The sequence below is a fragment of the Sphaeramia orbicularis genome, chromosome 6 (assembly GCF_902148855.1).
Source record: "Sphaeramia orbicularis chromosome 6, fSphaOr1.1, whole genome shotgun sequence".
NCBI lineage: Eukaryota > Metazoa > Chordata > Actinopteri > Kurtiformes > Apogonidae > Sphaeramia > Sphaeramia orbicularis.
Genome location: NC_043962.1, coordinates 47,519,016 through 47,531,593, shown reverse-complemented (window position 1 = coordinate 47,531,593; position 12,578 = coordinate 47,519,016). Strand labels below are relative to the sequence as shown.

Genomic DNA, 12,578 nt, shown 5'->3' with positions numbered 1-12,578 from the left:
ATTCCGAAGAAAGTGGGACAGAGACAACCAGAAATGTATTATCCTCACTGTACCTTGTTTGATGGAGAATGTGTTTTTAAATATGTACACTGTGAGGAATATGTAACAGATTAATGTGACTGGACGATGTTGTGTCTCTTATGCTTCAATAAAAACAAAAAAAAAATGTAAAGAATGTCCTTATTATTCATATAGGCTGGAATCATTAATGTCTAACTCAGAATCTTTTCTTCCTTTTAGTGCAAATATCCTGTTAGATGAAAACTTTGCAGCAAAGATCTCAGATTTTGGCTTGACCAGAGCATCGGCTAAACACTCATCGACCACGATGATGACGGGGAGGATCGTAGGCACCAGTGCGTACATGGCACCTGAGGCACTGAGAGGCGAGATCACACCTAAATCTGACATCTTCAGCTTCGGAGTGGTACACAACCTACAGATACACACAGACTCACAGAGGAGGGATATAATGATGAGACAGAGAAGATGCAAACATAATGTCACATACAGAATATAACTCAGCAATTTACTTTAGTGTAAGGTTCCCCGAAAATACTGACCCACACAAACATTACAGTATACATTTCTTCACATTTGTGAAAATAGACCTCTGTTTTGTGTATCACCTTTCATTCTAAAAACACAGAATCAGTTCACAGGGACAGCTGCACTATATTAGTATCTGTAAATGTAAAGCATATTCATTGTATGACATCAGTTGAATGATTTATGGGATCAGCCTTGAATAAAACTGCTTGACCTTCCATAAAGTACATTATACATAGATTATGTGGGCTTTTTTTTTTTTTTTTTTTTTTATTACGGCAGCTGTGGGAACACTATGGTGTCTTTGAGGCTACCTGGCACATAGTGGGCTCATAAAGGATTGTGATTAACCCCGTCTCTCTGCCATCTACAGGTGTTGTTAGAAATATTGTCTGGACTCCCGCCAGCTGATGAAAAGCGTGAGCCCCAGTTCTTGGTAAGCAGCACAAAAGAAGCTTTTACTGGGGGATTTATCAAGCTGCAGCTTATGATTACGGCTCATTAAAAGACTTAGAATTTAATTAGTAAGGGAACATTATCAGTTAGTAGACATTAGACAGAGGTTGAAAAGGATCTGAATTCGAGTTTCTTCTGTGCTGTTCATCTGTTGAGCGATTTCAACAGCGTTCAGATGGTAATAACAAAAAGCAATTTCTCCACACAGTTAGACACATTCAGAGGAACGCCCTAAAACAAGGTGCTTCAAACTGATAAAAGCAGTAAAACTAACTAGAAAACTGGTGAGGACTTTTCTCAACTCATGCTCTAAGAGTCTGAAGAATAATATTCCTTTTCTGTCTCAGATGGATCTGAGGCATGATATAGACGATGAAGATGAGGAGCTGACTCTGGAGGACTTTCTGGACAAAAAGATGAGAGACTGGGAGATGGGCCAGGTCGAGACTATATACTCCTTGGCTTGTAGCTGCCTCCATGACAGGAAAAATAGACGACCAGTCATTACACAGGTACAGTGAGGAAAGACAGTATTAATATTCAGACGTATAGTTCAATCCTCTGTGTTGACATCTGCACTGTTTACTATGTAACCTTGAGCAGGTAGCCTTTGTTGAGTCACGATATAGATTATTAAAAGAATTACCCAGCAGCTGCATCTCTGAATTCTTCTTCTTTTGTATCACAGGGTTCCTACAGACTTTGTAAGATTAGAACAGAATTTTATTATTTGTTATTTGTTTTAGTAAAAGGTACAAAACAGAGAAATGGTCACAGGTACATTCAGACATTTACATACTGTTTGCTGTCCACAGATTGAATGAAAAAGTCCCATTTTTTCCAATACTTTACACTCTTGTGTTGTTGTAGGCGGAGATTGTAGGTAATCATTTCCATTAAAGGGATATGATTGACAGTTTTTACCACCAAGGAGACTAAGGGAGGATCTTTTTTCAGCCAATATTTGGTGATGGCTTTTTTGCCTGCGGCAAGCAGTATTCTAAACAGATATGTGTTACTTTTACATAATTCCTCTGTGGGACTGCTAAAATACATGGTACCAAGTGACATATCAAAATGAACACCAAAAACTGAATACATCTATTTGATCATATTTCCCCAAAAGTCAACAATACCAGGACAGGACCAGAATATACTCGTATGTGCTTCATCTGCCTCAAGTGATCTGCATTCCCTCCAGCAAGAAAATTGAACACCAAAAAAAAATGTGATTTTCAGATTAGAACACAATTTAATGCCCATTTCACAGCCTATTTCGTGGTCATACTGGCAAAATTCATGACTCCCAAAATTTAGAAAAGTGTATTTATTTACTCCAACACCTTGATTCCCACCATTCCAAGTCATTTCTCACCGGGGGCTGCAAAGTTCGTGATAATTGGTTTCTAATTTCAATATAAATTGTCCGATTGGAACAGGTGGAACTGAGTAGACTAACATTATTTTCTTTGCAACTTGGACATTTCCTGCACAATATAGTGAACTAGTTAATGTCAACATAACTTAAGACCTACCGTATCAAATGTAATACCTTTTAAGGTATTAAATGCAGATTTATAAATTCAAGACTTTTAAGACTTTTTAAGACCCCAAAGGAACCCTGGTATCAGTAACACAACAGAGGCTGCTTTCTGGTCTTAAAAATCAGAGACAAGGAGTTTTGCATAGAAATGAATGTCATGCAAATGAATTGTTGACAGTATGACTGTCTGTAGTATACAACTCTGGACATAAAAACGGCAGGGGTTTGTTGTTTAATAAATCAGCAGTCTAATTTAAGTACACGCTGAGGTTTGTCGCAGCCTTAGATAACATTTAGCTATTTGTGGATTTGACAGACCAAAATTCTCTGTATACAAATGTTAAAATACAGAACATTTGTAGACAATGTCTTTCAGTAAATTAATCCTGACTTCTGTTTTCACAGGTGGTGTCAGAGCTTAAAGATGTCATCAAAAGCATTGGAGCAGATTTTCAGGCTGAGGATTGAACCAAGTGTCGCAGAGTTTTGGACCCGTCTGAAAAATATTTTAGTCTTTTTCTGAAATAAACTGTTTCATTTTATTGTAAATTATTCCTATAGCTTGTTTTACAATTAAGCCTTTTCTGAAGTTAGGCCACATGTTGCTTAAAACCCTGAATAGACTTTTTTTTCTTATTTATGAGAATAAAAACCATGAAAATCAACAGATGATTTAAATATTTTATTCATCTTTTTAAAAGAACGATTGGTAAGAAAACAAATAAGCCCAAACATTTTTCTATTATAATGAAACTGTATGAATATAAAGGGGTTTCCCTTTAATCATTAGGTGAGCTTAGTTTGCCTAATGTTAATCAGTAGACAAGTGGATGTGGCAACATTTCGATCAAGGTACTTAAAATACTCCCTTTCTTATCTGGCTGCTTGGCCTTCCATATTTCATGGGAGCCAGCGAGGTTTTCGTAGCTTCCTCTTGGTGAAATCGGAGATGGATCGATGTAATATTTCTGGAAGCACCTATTCTTTCCACTGTGACCCCTCATCGACACTGACATTCACCAGAACACACCTGTTTCTTAATCATAAGAGCATCACATAGCTACAGTATGTACATTTACAGCACTTGCATAGAAAAATAAGTTTCTCAGCAGATGATTTTTCATGTAAACCACAGTTATATCAAAAAGAAGTTGATTTCCAATATAAAATGCACTGTTAAAATGAATCAATAGACACAAGTGGGGTAGTTATATCTTTTCTGCTTTGGAGCACCTCAGTTGTGCAAACAGTGGGAGACAAATGTTCAAAACATCAGACATTGAAACATTAATTGACACAGACTTAAGGAATGCAAGTTAGGAATTCGAGCATGTGAACTTAAAATGGGGGAGTTGTATCATATTGGCGCAAGTTCACATTAGTTGCCTTATTGTGTTTAAGTCTTAAACAGGTGGAAACAGACTACAAACCTCAAGCTTTTTTGGGCCACTCCGAATCATCATAAATTGTAAGTTTTTAATGTACTAACATACATAAATACTCTTCCATTTGGCAAGCTACAAATGGAAATTGTGAAGTGTGTCGTTGCTCAGTTGTCCTTGGCGTGCATAGCTGGGTTTTCGTGTGAACTTTGCGGGAATTTGAGGTTGTTATCTTATCCTTTTAAACAAGCGTGTCAAATATGATTTCCCCCTTCACAGGATTGTTCCACTGTGGAACGTGCTCGGGGTGGAGGTGGTGGTCGGATGCTGAGGTCTGTTTAATATTCCTCCTCTCCCTCTGCGGGCGGCCGGGTGATGCGGCGGCAGCCCCTCTTTCCGGCAGGGCCTTTAGGCTTGGCGAAGGCCTGCTTGTGTGCATGCTGCTTGGGATGCACCTCCTCATACAGGAAGTCAGCAGTCAGGTCATCCCCATTGTCAATCTCCAACTGGAAAACAGAAAAAAAAGCCCAGTCAAACCATCAAATTTCAACATCTAAACATCCACACAGACCTGACTGAGCAGATTTGTCTTTGTATTGGCTCTACCTGTGAACTTTGACCTGAAGCCTGTACAATACTTGTGCCAAATTCAGTACAATATATTTTAACATCAAACTAGTATAGTTTTTATTACAGATTTTATTATGGCACATTATTTATCTATGAAAATTTCTATATTTTTATACTGACTATTTTGTTCTGTCTACAAGTATTTTATCTGTGTGTTTTCTCACAGCCACCAATGCATCATCATTTTGTTTTGCAATACATCTATGATGTAATGTTTAAATGACAAAGAATCTAAATCTGAATGGGAATCTGACATTTATCCTTTTAATGAATCAAACTCATTTACGCCATAGCGTTTTTCTGAATTTTAACTTTTATCGTTCCTGTACAGACTTAATCCTTTTTATGCTTTTAAACACAATAAATGTGTTTCCATAAACAGAATTATTTGGCATTTGGAAGTGTTGCATTAGAAAATGTTTTTGGAAAATGCAAAAATTCAAAAAACAAACAACAAAAAACTTCCTGAATCATAACTCAAGTGACTGACCAGTTGTTTATGGCGTCTTCAGAGATATTCAGATAAATGAGATACTAAAGGGGCATTGAAACTCTTTCCCTAGCCTTTAGGGAATTTGGACAGCTCTTGTCACCGCTGATACTAGGATACTTAAAGTCATTTCACTTAGGGACCATCTGAAGCAAAAAAAGACCAATTCAAATAGCACCCATATTAGTCCTTGATATAATGTGGCCTACACCACCACTGTTCTCTGAACCAGTTTATGGACACATAAGCAATTTGCCTTGCAACTTTTTGAAACTTCAAATTTTCTTGACATTTTATGCAGACAATTAACTGTTTACCACTGTGAACTGCTTCTTACCTTTTTCTCAATTTCAATGTGGAGATTGTTTTCCACCATGTCAATCAAGGGACTTTTGCAGCTGGAATACAGCATCCTCTCTCGGATGCTACACTTGTAGCCGGGCATAGAATAAATGAAGACTGCAGAGAACACAAAGAAAAAGAAAAAAGAAGAAAATTCACTTTGAGCAACATAATAAAACATAGCAGTGCAGAAACAATAGGAATATGTCAACTATTATAAATCACTTGTGCATTTCTTCACCTGTAGACTCTAGGTAGTCGCCTTCATGGGAATGTTTGTAGAGGAAGAAGTGGTAACGTGCACAGTCCTTAGGGATTCTCATTGGCAGGTCTTTCACCTCAGTTGGCTCAGTACTTTGCAATAGAATGAGCTCCTGTTGAAAGTCTATATGCTGTTGACAAAAGAAAATGCAAAAGTTAAGACTCAAAGTTAATGGTGTGTGTTTGTGACCAGCAAGTCTCTGCTTTGAATTCAGACTGATTAGGAAAATTAATAAGGAACGAGTGAATACTTAGGAATGCTCCCTCCTTAGCAGGGGTGTCAGACAAAAAAAGTAACTTCTGTGCATCACAAGTCATCAGGCCTTAAAATATTTTTGCTTGGTTTAAAAGCTTTCATGTTAAACAAAAAGGGATTAGAGACAAGGCTGCGACTGTGCTACAAGTATTCAATTGTACAATGCACTGATCTGATCTTGTGACACACACCCTTTGAATTTCAATGAAAAGAATCAGCACAAAGGCTTTTTGGACAAAATGAGTCACTCATTGTTGTTTGTCAGTAAACAACTCGACACAAAAAGCACCTTTATCTCTCCAAACCATTTATGATGAAAAATGGAGACTGATCTGATTCATTACAGACCAAAGGTCAGAATTTTGCTAATGATCTGATCTTAAGGACTCACCAATTGTACATAATTGATTTTCTTGTCCCTAAAGCGTTCAAGTGCTGCCACAGCAGCTTTGTGAATGGGGAAGGCCACTCCCTGCAGGGTCTGGTGTTTGGTATCCACCCCGATGTCTGTTTGCACCTGAAAGCAACAACCAAACAGGAGACACTTGAGTATTCCCTTATTTAATGAGCAGTGGAACCGTTACATAATTAGTCTGTTTTTACAGTAAAACATGCTTGATATTAAAGGTACTTTTCAGTAGGTTAACTCCTCATCAATAGGTACAGTTACACACAAACAACTTCAAGGATTTTAGTCATTCTATAAAGAATAACAGTGACTTAAGCACATCATGCCTTTTTTATTCTCTTGCTAGAAAAATACAACAAAAACATATGATGCAATTTATTATCATATATGAGGTAAAGTTGATATGAAAACCTTTCAAGCCATGGAGGATGTTTATAGAGAGTCTGGTCTGAAGGACATATGAAGACATATATAGAGATATATTTAAGCCATTTTGATCAATTCTCCCTGTTCTTAAATGAAAAGAATTATTTCGATTTCACAGTTATCATACACCAGATAATTCCATTCAAACACTCATTTCTCTGATCTTCTTGAGTTATCGTGGTCATAAGATTCTGTCAACAAGAACACACACATCAATATCTAACTATGACCCTAACGTACTAATATCATGACCAGGGTGTGATTTGTCAAAAAAACAGAGGGGGGGATGTTTCGTTTAGTTTGTTTTCTTTTTAATTGCGAAAAAGCAAGCAATCAACAGGCCTAATTCTTTTTTAAGTTAACGATAGGCCCTATTACATGTCGAACAGTTGATCATTCATCTTTAATGCAAATTAAAAATACATGAAACATTTAATTTTCTGCGATGGCCACACCTGTGATGTGAGAGATGGCGGAATTAAGTTTCAGGACCACGGATAAGGGCTGATCATGCAAACATGGTAGAGGGTTTAAGGGGAACAGGCAACTCAATCAGACTGTAAAACGTAACATAAAACCTGATCGATTAATATTTCACAACATGTCAAAATATTTCAGCTAATTAGATTAAGTAAACAGTTTGCTCTGATGTCGGACTTCATGTGTTGAACATGTACATTAGCGCCTGCACATCTACGTCAGTACGGCCTGCTGTGCATACCTTGCGCATACTGAGAAACATTTGAGAAAGACAGAGACACAAAGAGAGAGAGACACTGATATATACAAAGAGAGATAGGTAAGGTATACAATGTATTTATGTGCATGGGGACATTCGCAAATTCCAAGACTGCTGACAGTTCAGTTCAGGTGAAAGTTAGTGCCAGCAATGTAGGCTATAGGTGTAAGAAAAGTGAGTCACAACCTGCCTGTTATTTCAATTGGTTTTTAATCATTGACTGGGCTGTCCCCCCGAGGATGAAATTCAATCAGCAGAAGTAGGGATGTAAAAACCAGAGGGGGGGGGTTGATCCCCACCATTCCCCCCAACAAATCGCGCCCTGACTGTGACATCATATATATATATAGAAGTAACCATACGTTCTGGAAAAAAAAAACTAAATTTGCTCTTTAATTCTGCTCTGGTCCTCAGAAACGATCAAACAGGAGACCAAATATATAGTCAAAGAGCTCACAGTTCAATGGCACTAATGACTTGTGATGAAAACTGGAATAGAATAAATAACCTTCATTCTAGGCATCAGGAACTAAAAGGTTTACAAATGCAACAAGCGGCCTGAATGTCAGAGCTTGATGATTACAGATGAGGTGCTTGTATCGAAAGTGACAAGGCGCCTCCACGAAATCACACAGAAAACTGGAAAGGCTGGGGGGATTACACTGATGGATTGCATCTATTTTTAGAACGCTGTTCCCACAAAATGAAATGCCGTGCAAACATGATTGAGCCTCTGATGTAGCTACCTCGCATACCAAAAAGGATTGCGGGTCTTTTTATCCATCTGCTTAGTAAAAGGGAGGCAGTCTCCAAGGCATTGCAATGATAAATATTTCAAAGCTTCTTTTTCATTCAGGCGGTACAGATTAATGGTATATTATCTTCCTTCAACAGCTGGTCAAGTGGGACAAGCTCAAACCTCACTTCCCATTTGGCCTGCTGCTTTTAATTGACCAGACTGTAGAGAGGACTGCACTACTCAAAGTACTTCCTTATATGGTAAGACAGACAGTTCTTGTTTATGTGGCAGCCTGGAAGTGAAGCAGTTAGAACAGGTTGGTTCCAAAACAGACGCAGAGTTCATTTGTGTTCATCTGTAGAAAGTCACATTGAATCTCAAGTCCAAACTTTAAATGCTAACTTGTTTTTTTTTTTTTTTTTTATGTTTTAATATTGTATGTTTGATGAAATGACTCTGAATCTGCAAAGTGTATCAAATATGTAGAATAAACACTGCTGATATCATAAACTCAACCAGTGCCTGTCACGCGACAGTATTTTCTTATCTTATCACTGCAACCAGCAGATTGATACAACTCACATGTGCTGTTTAGTTTCCCTGCCAAGCATGGAAACTACATTTGCATGAAGCTCCAAACGTGGAAACATGAGATCTGAAGACTCATAAAAAGCTCCTCTGAAATCCCTTACACCTCATGCTGAATGGGGTTTTACGACGGTAAGCAAGACATTTTACACAGCCATGGGTTTTTATGGATACAAGCCTAATAGATTCATCTCCGCTAACATCCTGCTGTTCTAATGCATCAGCATCTTTACTCTGTTTTGATACTGCCGGGCAAGCATTTGTGCACTTGCACTGCTGCTGACCTTGTGCTGTTTGGAAGGATGCATCACTAGCCTTCATTGATACGCCACATTGTTTCTATTGGGTTTTACATCTCAGACGCAGGAGATGTGATTAGGAGAAATCCTGCTGTGAGCTGATGTAAGCTATTATTTTCCAGCCCCCTTTTAAAAGCCTCAAGTGCCCGGATGATAGTGTCATCCCTTTTCAGAACTGAAACAGAGAACAAATCTAATCCACACCCACTTCAGAAGTGACTCAAGGCCCACAGCTTGTCAACATGCAGGGATATCTGTACACATGCACTGCAGAGAACAGTTTCTTTTAAGATGGTCTTGAAATGAAACTGAAGAGACAAAATCTAAACCAGTAGATGTCCACATACCTCACTTAGTTTAATCTGCCTCAGTTCCTCCTCTGCAGCAGTGAGAGGCAGGGGAGCACTCTGCGAGGTCAGATGTTTCTTGTATCCACTGAAACTCAGATCGTCCTGCAAGTCAAAGAATAACATAATCAAATACTTCATGGCAAACTCATCTACCTACATACAAATCCACTTCTTATTTGTCCCATCCCATAAAAACTAAACTTGTCATAGAACTGCATAAAAAGACTTCAAGTGTTCCATGATCGGAGCAACATACCTTTGTTGTGCCAAAAAGCTCCTCCTTAATGTGTCCACCTCCAAACTCTTTCTTCAGTGTGGCTCTAGTAGCAGCATATAACATTTTATGTCGCACCTGTTTAAAATGATGAAAAGGAGCAGAAAGTTTGAAAAAGGAAATATTTGGAAATTTGTTGCCTCACTATTTCCTTATTTGTAAAAGAGTCAAAGTGAGAGGTTTTCATTTTAAAAATATAAATGCAATGTCCGTTTTTTTGCAGATATATTCAAAAATTACACTTTGCTTTATCTAGAAGGACACAAAGAAAATAAAACAAGACAAAACCAGACATCTTTACCAATGTGCTCAAGAAAGCACTGGTTATGAAACTATCCAGACAAGCCTCAACCTGAAGAGCTGAAGCAAAGGGTAAGAATGTTGAGCAGAAGTTATGTTCTGGAGAAAGTGAATTTGTGTTCATCATGCATTTAGAGTCACACAAATACTCGACATGGTACTAGAACCTGGCACTAGCCTCCCCTTACAACATTCCTCTCTCAGCTGCTAAAGAAACAGCATTTGTGTATATGTGTGTCTATATGTCATGGTTGTTTTGAACTTCAGTAACACTAAAAAATAAGTGGCTCATTAAGTTTCAGCAGAACCAAATAGCAGTGACACTATCAAAGAAACAGCAAATGCAAAACACACATTTGCATATCACACAATCAACCCACAGAAAAGTCTACTTCATCTAACAGGGTGATTTTTAAGCCAGGGATAAGAGGTTTAGGCAAAACACCAGCACAAACTACCTATATTTAGATTTCAAGAGGCGTGGTAGAAAATAATGGATACACTGTTGGCCATGTTTCATGTGTCATGCCAGTTTTTAGCAAATATACAACTGTAGGCTTGATGTGGTAAACTCCACCCATCTGATACTCGGGGCAGGGGAGGAAAATGCCATGAAGTACGGAAAGCTATTCATTAAAGCCTGGGTTGGGTTTTCTTACAGCAGAGTGGTCCGGTGACCAGGCCAGGAAGATCCACTCATAGCCCTGGTTGTTAGTGGAGTCCAGCCGGTACAGAATATAACAGGGCACATCGTCGTCTAGAAGAGGCAGCACTAAAGAGTCATACTCCTGGTCCCACTGCTTTGACGCTTTCCTGGTGGTGCCCAGAGTCAGCTCCTCTGGAGAGCAGATGTGTCAAACAACAATTTTAGCAGAGAATGCAGCACAAGCTTAGCTTAAGAGTTTTCTTGGCAGATATTTTTTTTTTTTTTTGCAAAAAATGCTTACCATCCTCAATCACGACCTTTATGAGTCGAATTTGATCTCCACTCTTGGCATTGGCAAAGATATCCTTTACATCATTCCCCGCTAAGAAATCATAGAAAAGGGGTCAGACTCCTGACATTACAAACAGATAAACAGTAACATCAGACTCCTGCTAACAGGACCATTTTTGGCTGTGAAATAAGTTTGCCCCTTAAAGCTTCATTAATTATGATAACCTGTCTAAACCAACAGTGCCAGCTGTTTCACAAATCATACACAGCTCTATTTTGATTTGGCAACACAGAGTAGCTTATAAGTTATTATACTATGACACAGACTATTTCTACCAAGTCAATGTAAACAACTGATACAACTCTTTAGTCCATAAAAGGAACAACATGCAAGACTAAAAAGTATTGAATGTGTTACACATGAATTTACATCTAATGGTTTTTCTTTATGACAGACAAGAAAAAGCACATATACAACAACTTGCTTGGAACTCTTGAAGAGTTTAAACATGACAGAGGGCTGACCACCTTTGACCTGAAACCTTGGTCCAATAAATAAATGCATTTACACACATTTTTCCTGCTGTGATTCAGGGGTTTCTCTCTATTCTTTGGTAAGGAAAAGTTATTAAGAAAATGTTAAGAGCAACTTACTTTAAACAGATGTATCGATAGGTGAATGGATAGTCTAATGATATATTTACATTTACATAATATTTGAGTGATTCGTCTGCTCAGGTTTACTCGGGTTTACACAGGTTTACTTCAGTATAGCTCTAATGATGAAAAATAAATAAACAGATAACGTAAATATGCCAAGGACAGCACAGTATGCTGTATAGGGATTGACTAAGTGTAATATAGTTCAGTCATATATAAATAACTTGCTTCCAAATCAGTCAAAACATGAGGATATTTTCAGTTTATCATTTCCCTGTCTCTCATTAGCTACCCTGAATGTTTGCACATTGGTTAAATCTGGGGATGCAGGTTCTAAACAATTCTGGGGTATTGTTACCACATACGGAGGAAGATCACGCCCTGCTGAAGTCCATCTGTATAACAATACACAGGTAGTTCTCATATTTAAGGGTAAACGGACCAGACTGCCGGGCCAGCAGTTTGCTTAAATGAAGGCGTCGCCCATCCATTCAGAAGGCTGAATAAACATTGAAGTCTTTCAGCTAAACAGTGACGGCTGGGATGTAAAATACTGTGGAAAATACGCAGTTCTCGTGATTTAGATGACTCGTAAAGCGGCTAAAGACTCGGGGATTATATTGTACAATCCTAAAATTGCCTCAACAGGACACACATCACGGCAGCTCAAAGCTAGCTAGGAGTGGCTAGCTAACTTAACGCTATCTCCTCGTTACAATGAATTTGTAGCAGGTTCTTAAAGCTCGCCGAGAAATAACACACCCGTAGAGAAAAACACACAAGAACAAACACAACCAACACGAGAAATGCATCTACCTTGAATGCCCGTTTGATGTGACATTGTGTATTTCGTCGGATAAAGGGTGGATGCAGCTGATCAGGCGAAACCAGGGCAAAGAAGCAGGAAGTGGACTACACCGATAGGCCCCGCCCCTCTACTGACGTCAT

General features: G+C 38.4%; 2 protein-coding genes across 3 annotated transcripts in view; one reads left to right on the top strand and one right to left on the bottom strand.

The window, feature by feature from the left end:
• irak4 (interleukin-1 receptor-associated kinase 4) overlaps positions 1 to 3,188 on the top strand; it is a 6,475-nt gene extending 3,287 nt beyond the window's left edge. Inside the window, exons 8-11 of one of the 2 annotated variants that reach the window (XM_030136175.1) lie at positions 241 to 427; positions 923 to 985; positions 1,353 to 1,517; positions 2,954 to 3,188. In XM_030136175.1, coding sequence (XP_029992035.1) covers positions 241 to 427; positions 923 to 985; positions 1,353 to 1,517; positions 2,954 to 3,016 — 478 coding nt within the window. In that variant the 3' untranslated portion in view covers positions 3,017 to 3,188. The remainder of the gene's footprint in view (positions 1 to 240; positions 428 to 922; positions 986 to 1,352; positions 1,518 to 2,953) is intronic. The other variant, XM_030136174.1, reaches the window with a different exon arrangement.
• Positions 3,189 to 3,217: 29 nt separating this feature from the next.
• Positions 3,218 to 12,578, bottom strand: twf1a (twinfilin actin-binding protein 1a). The gene is made up of 9 exons (XM_030136176.1): positions 12,447 to 12,578; positions 10,981 to 11,061; positions 10,693 to 10,871; positions 9,716 to 9,811; positions 9,457 to 9,561; positions 6,301 to 6,426; positions 5,634 to 5,784; positions 5,388 to 5,509; positions 3,218 to 4,436 (listed from the first exon to the last, which is right to left on the bottom strand). The coding sequence occupies exons 1-9, from the start codon at positions 12,469 to 12,471 to the stop codon at positions 4,269 to 4,271; spliced, it is 1,053 nt and encodes a 350-aa protein (XP_029992036.1). The 5' UTR covers positions 12,472 to 12,578; the 3' UTR covers positions 3,218 to 4,268.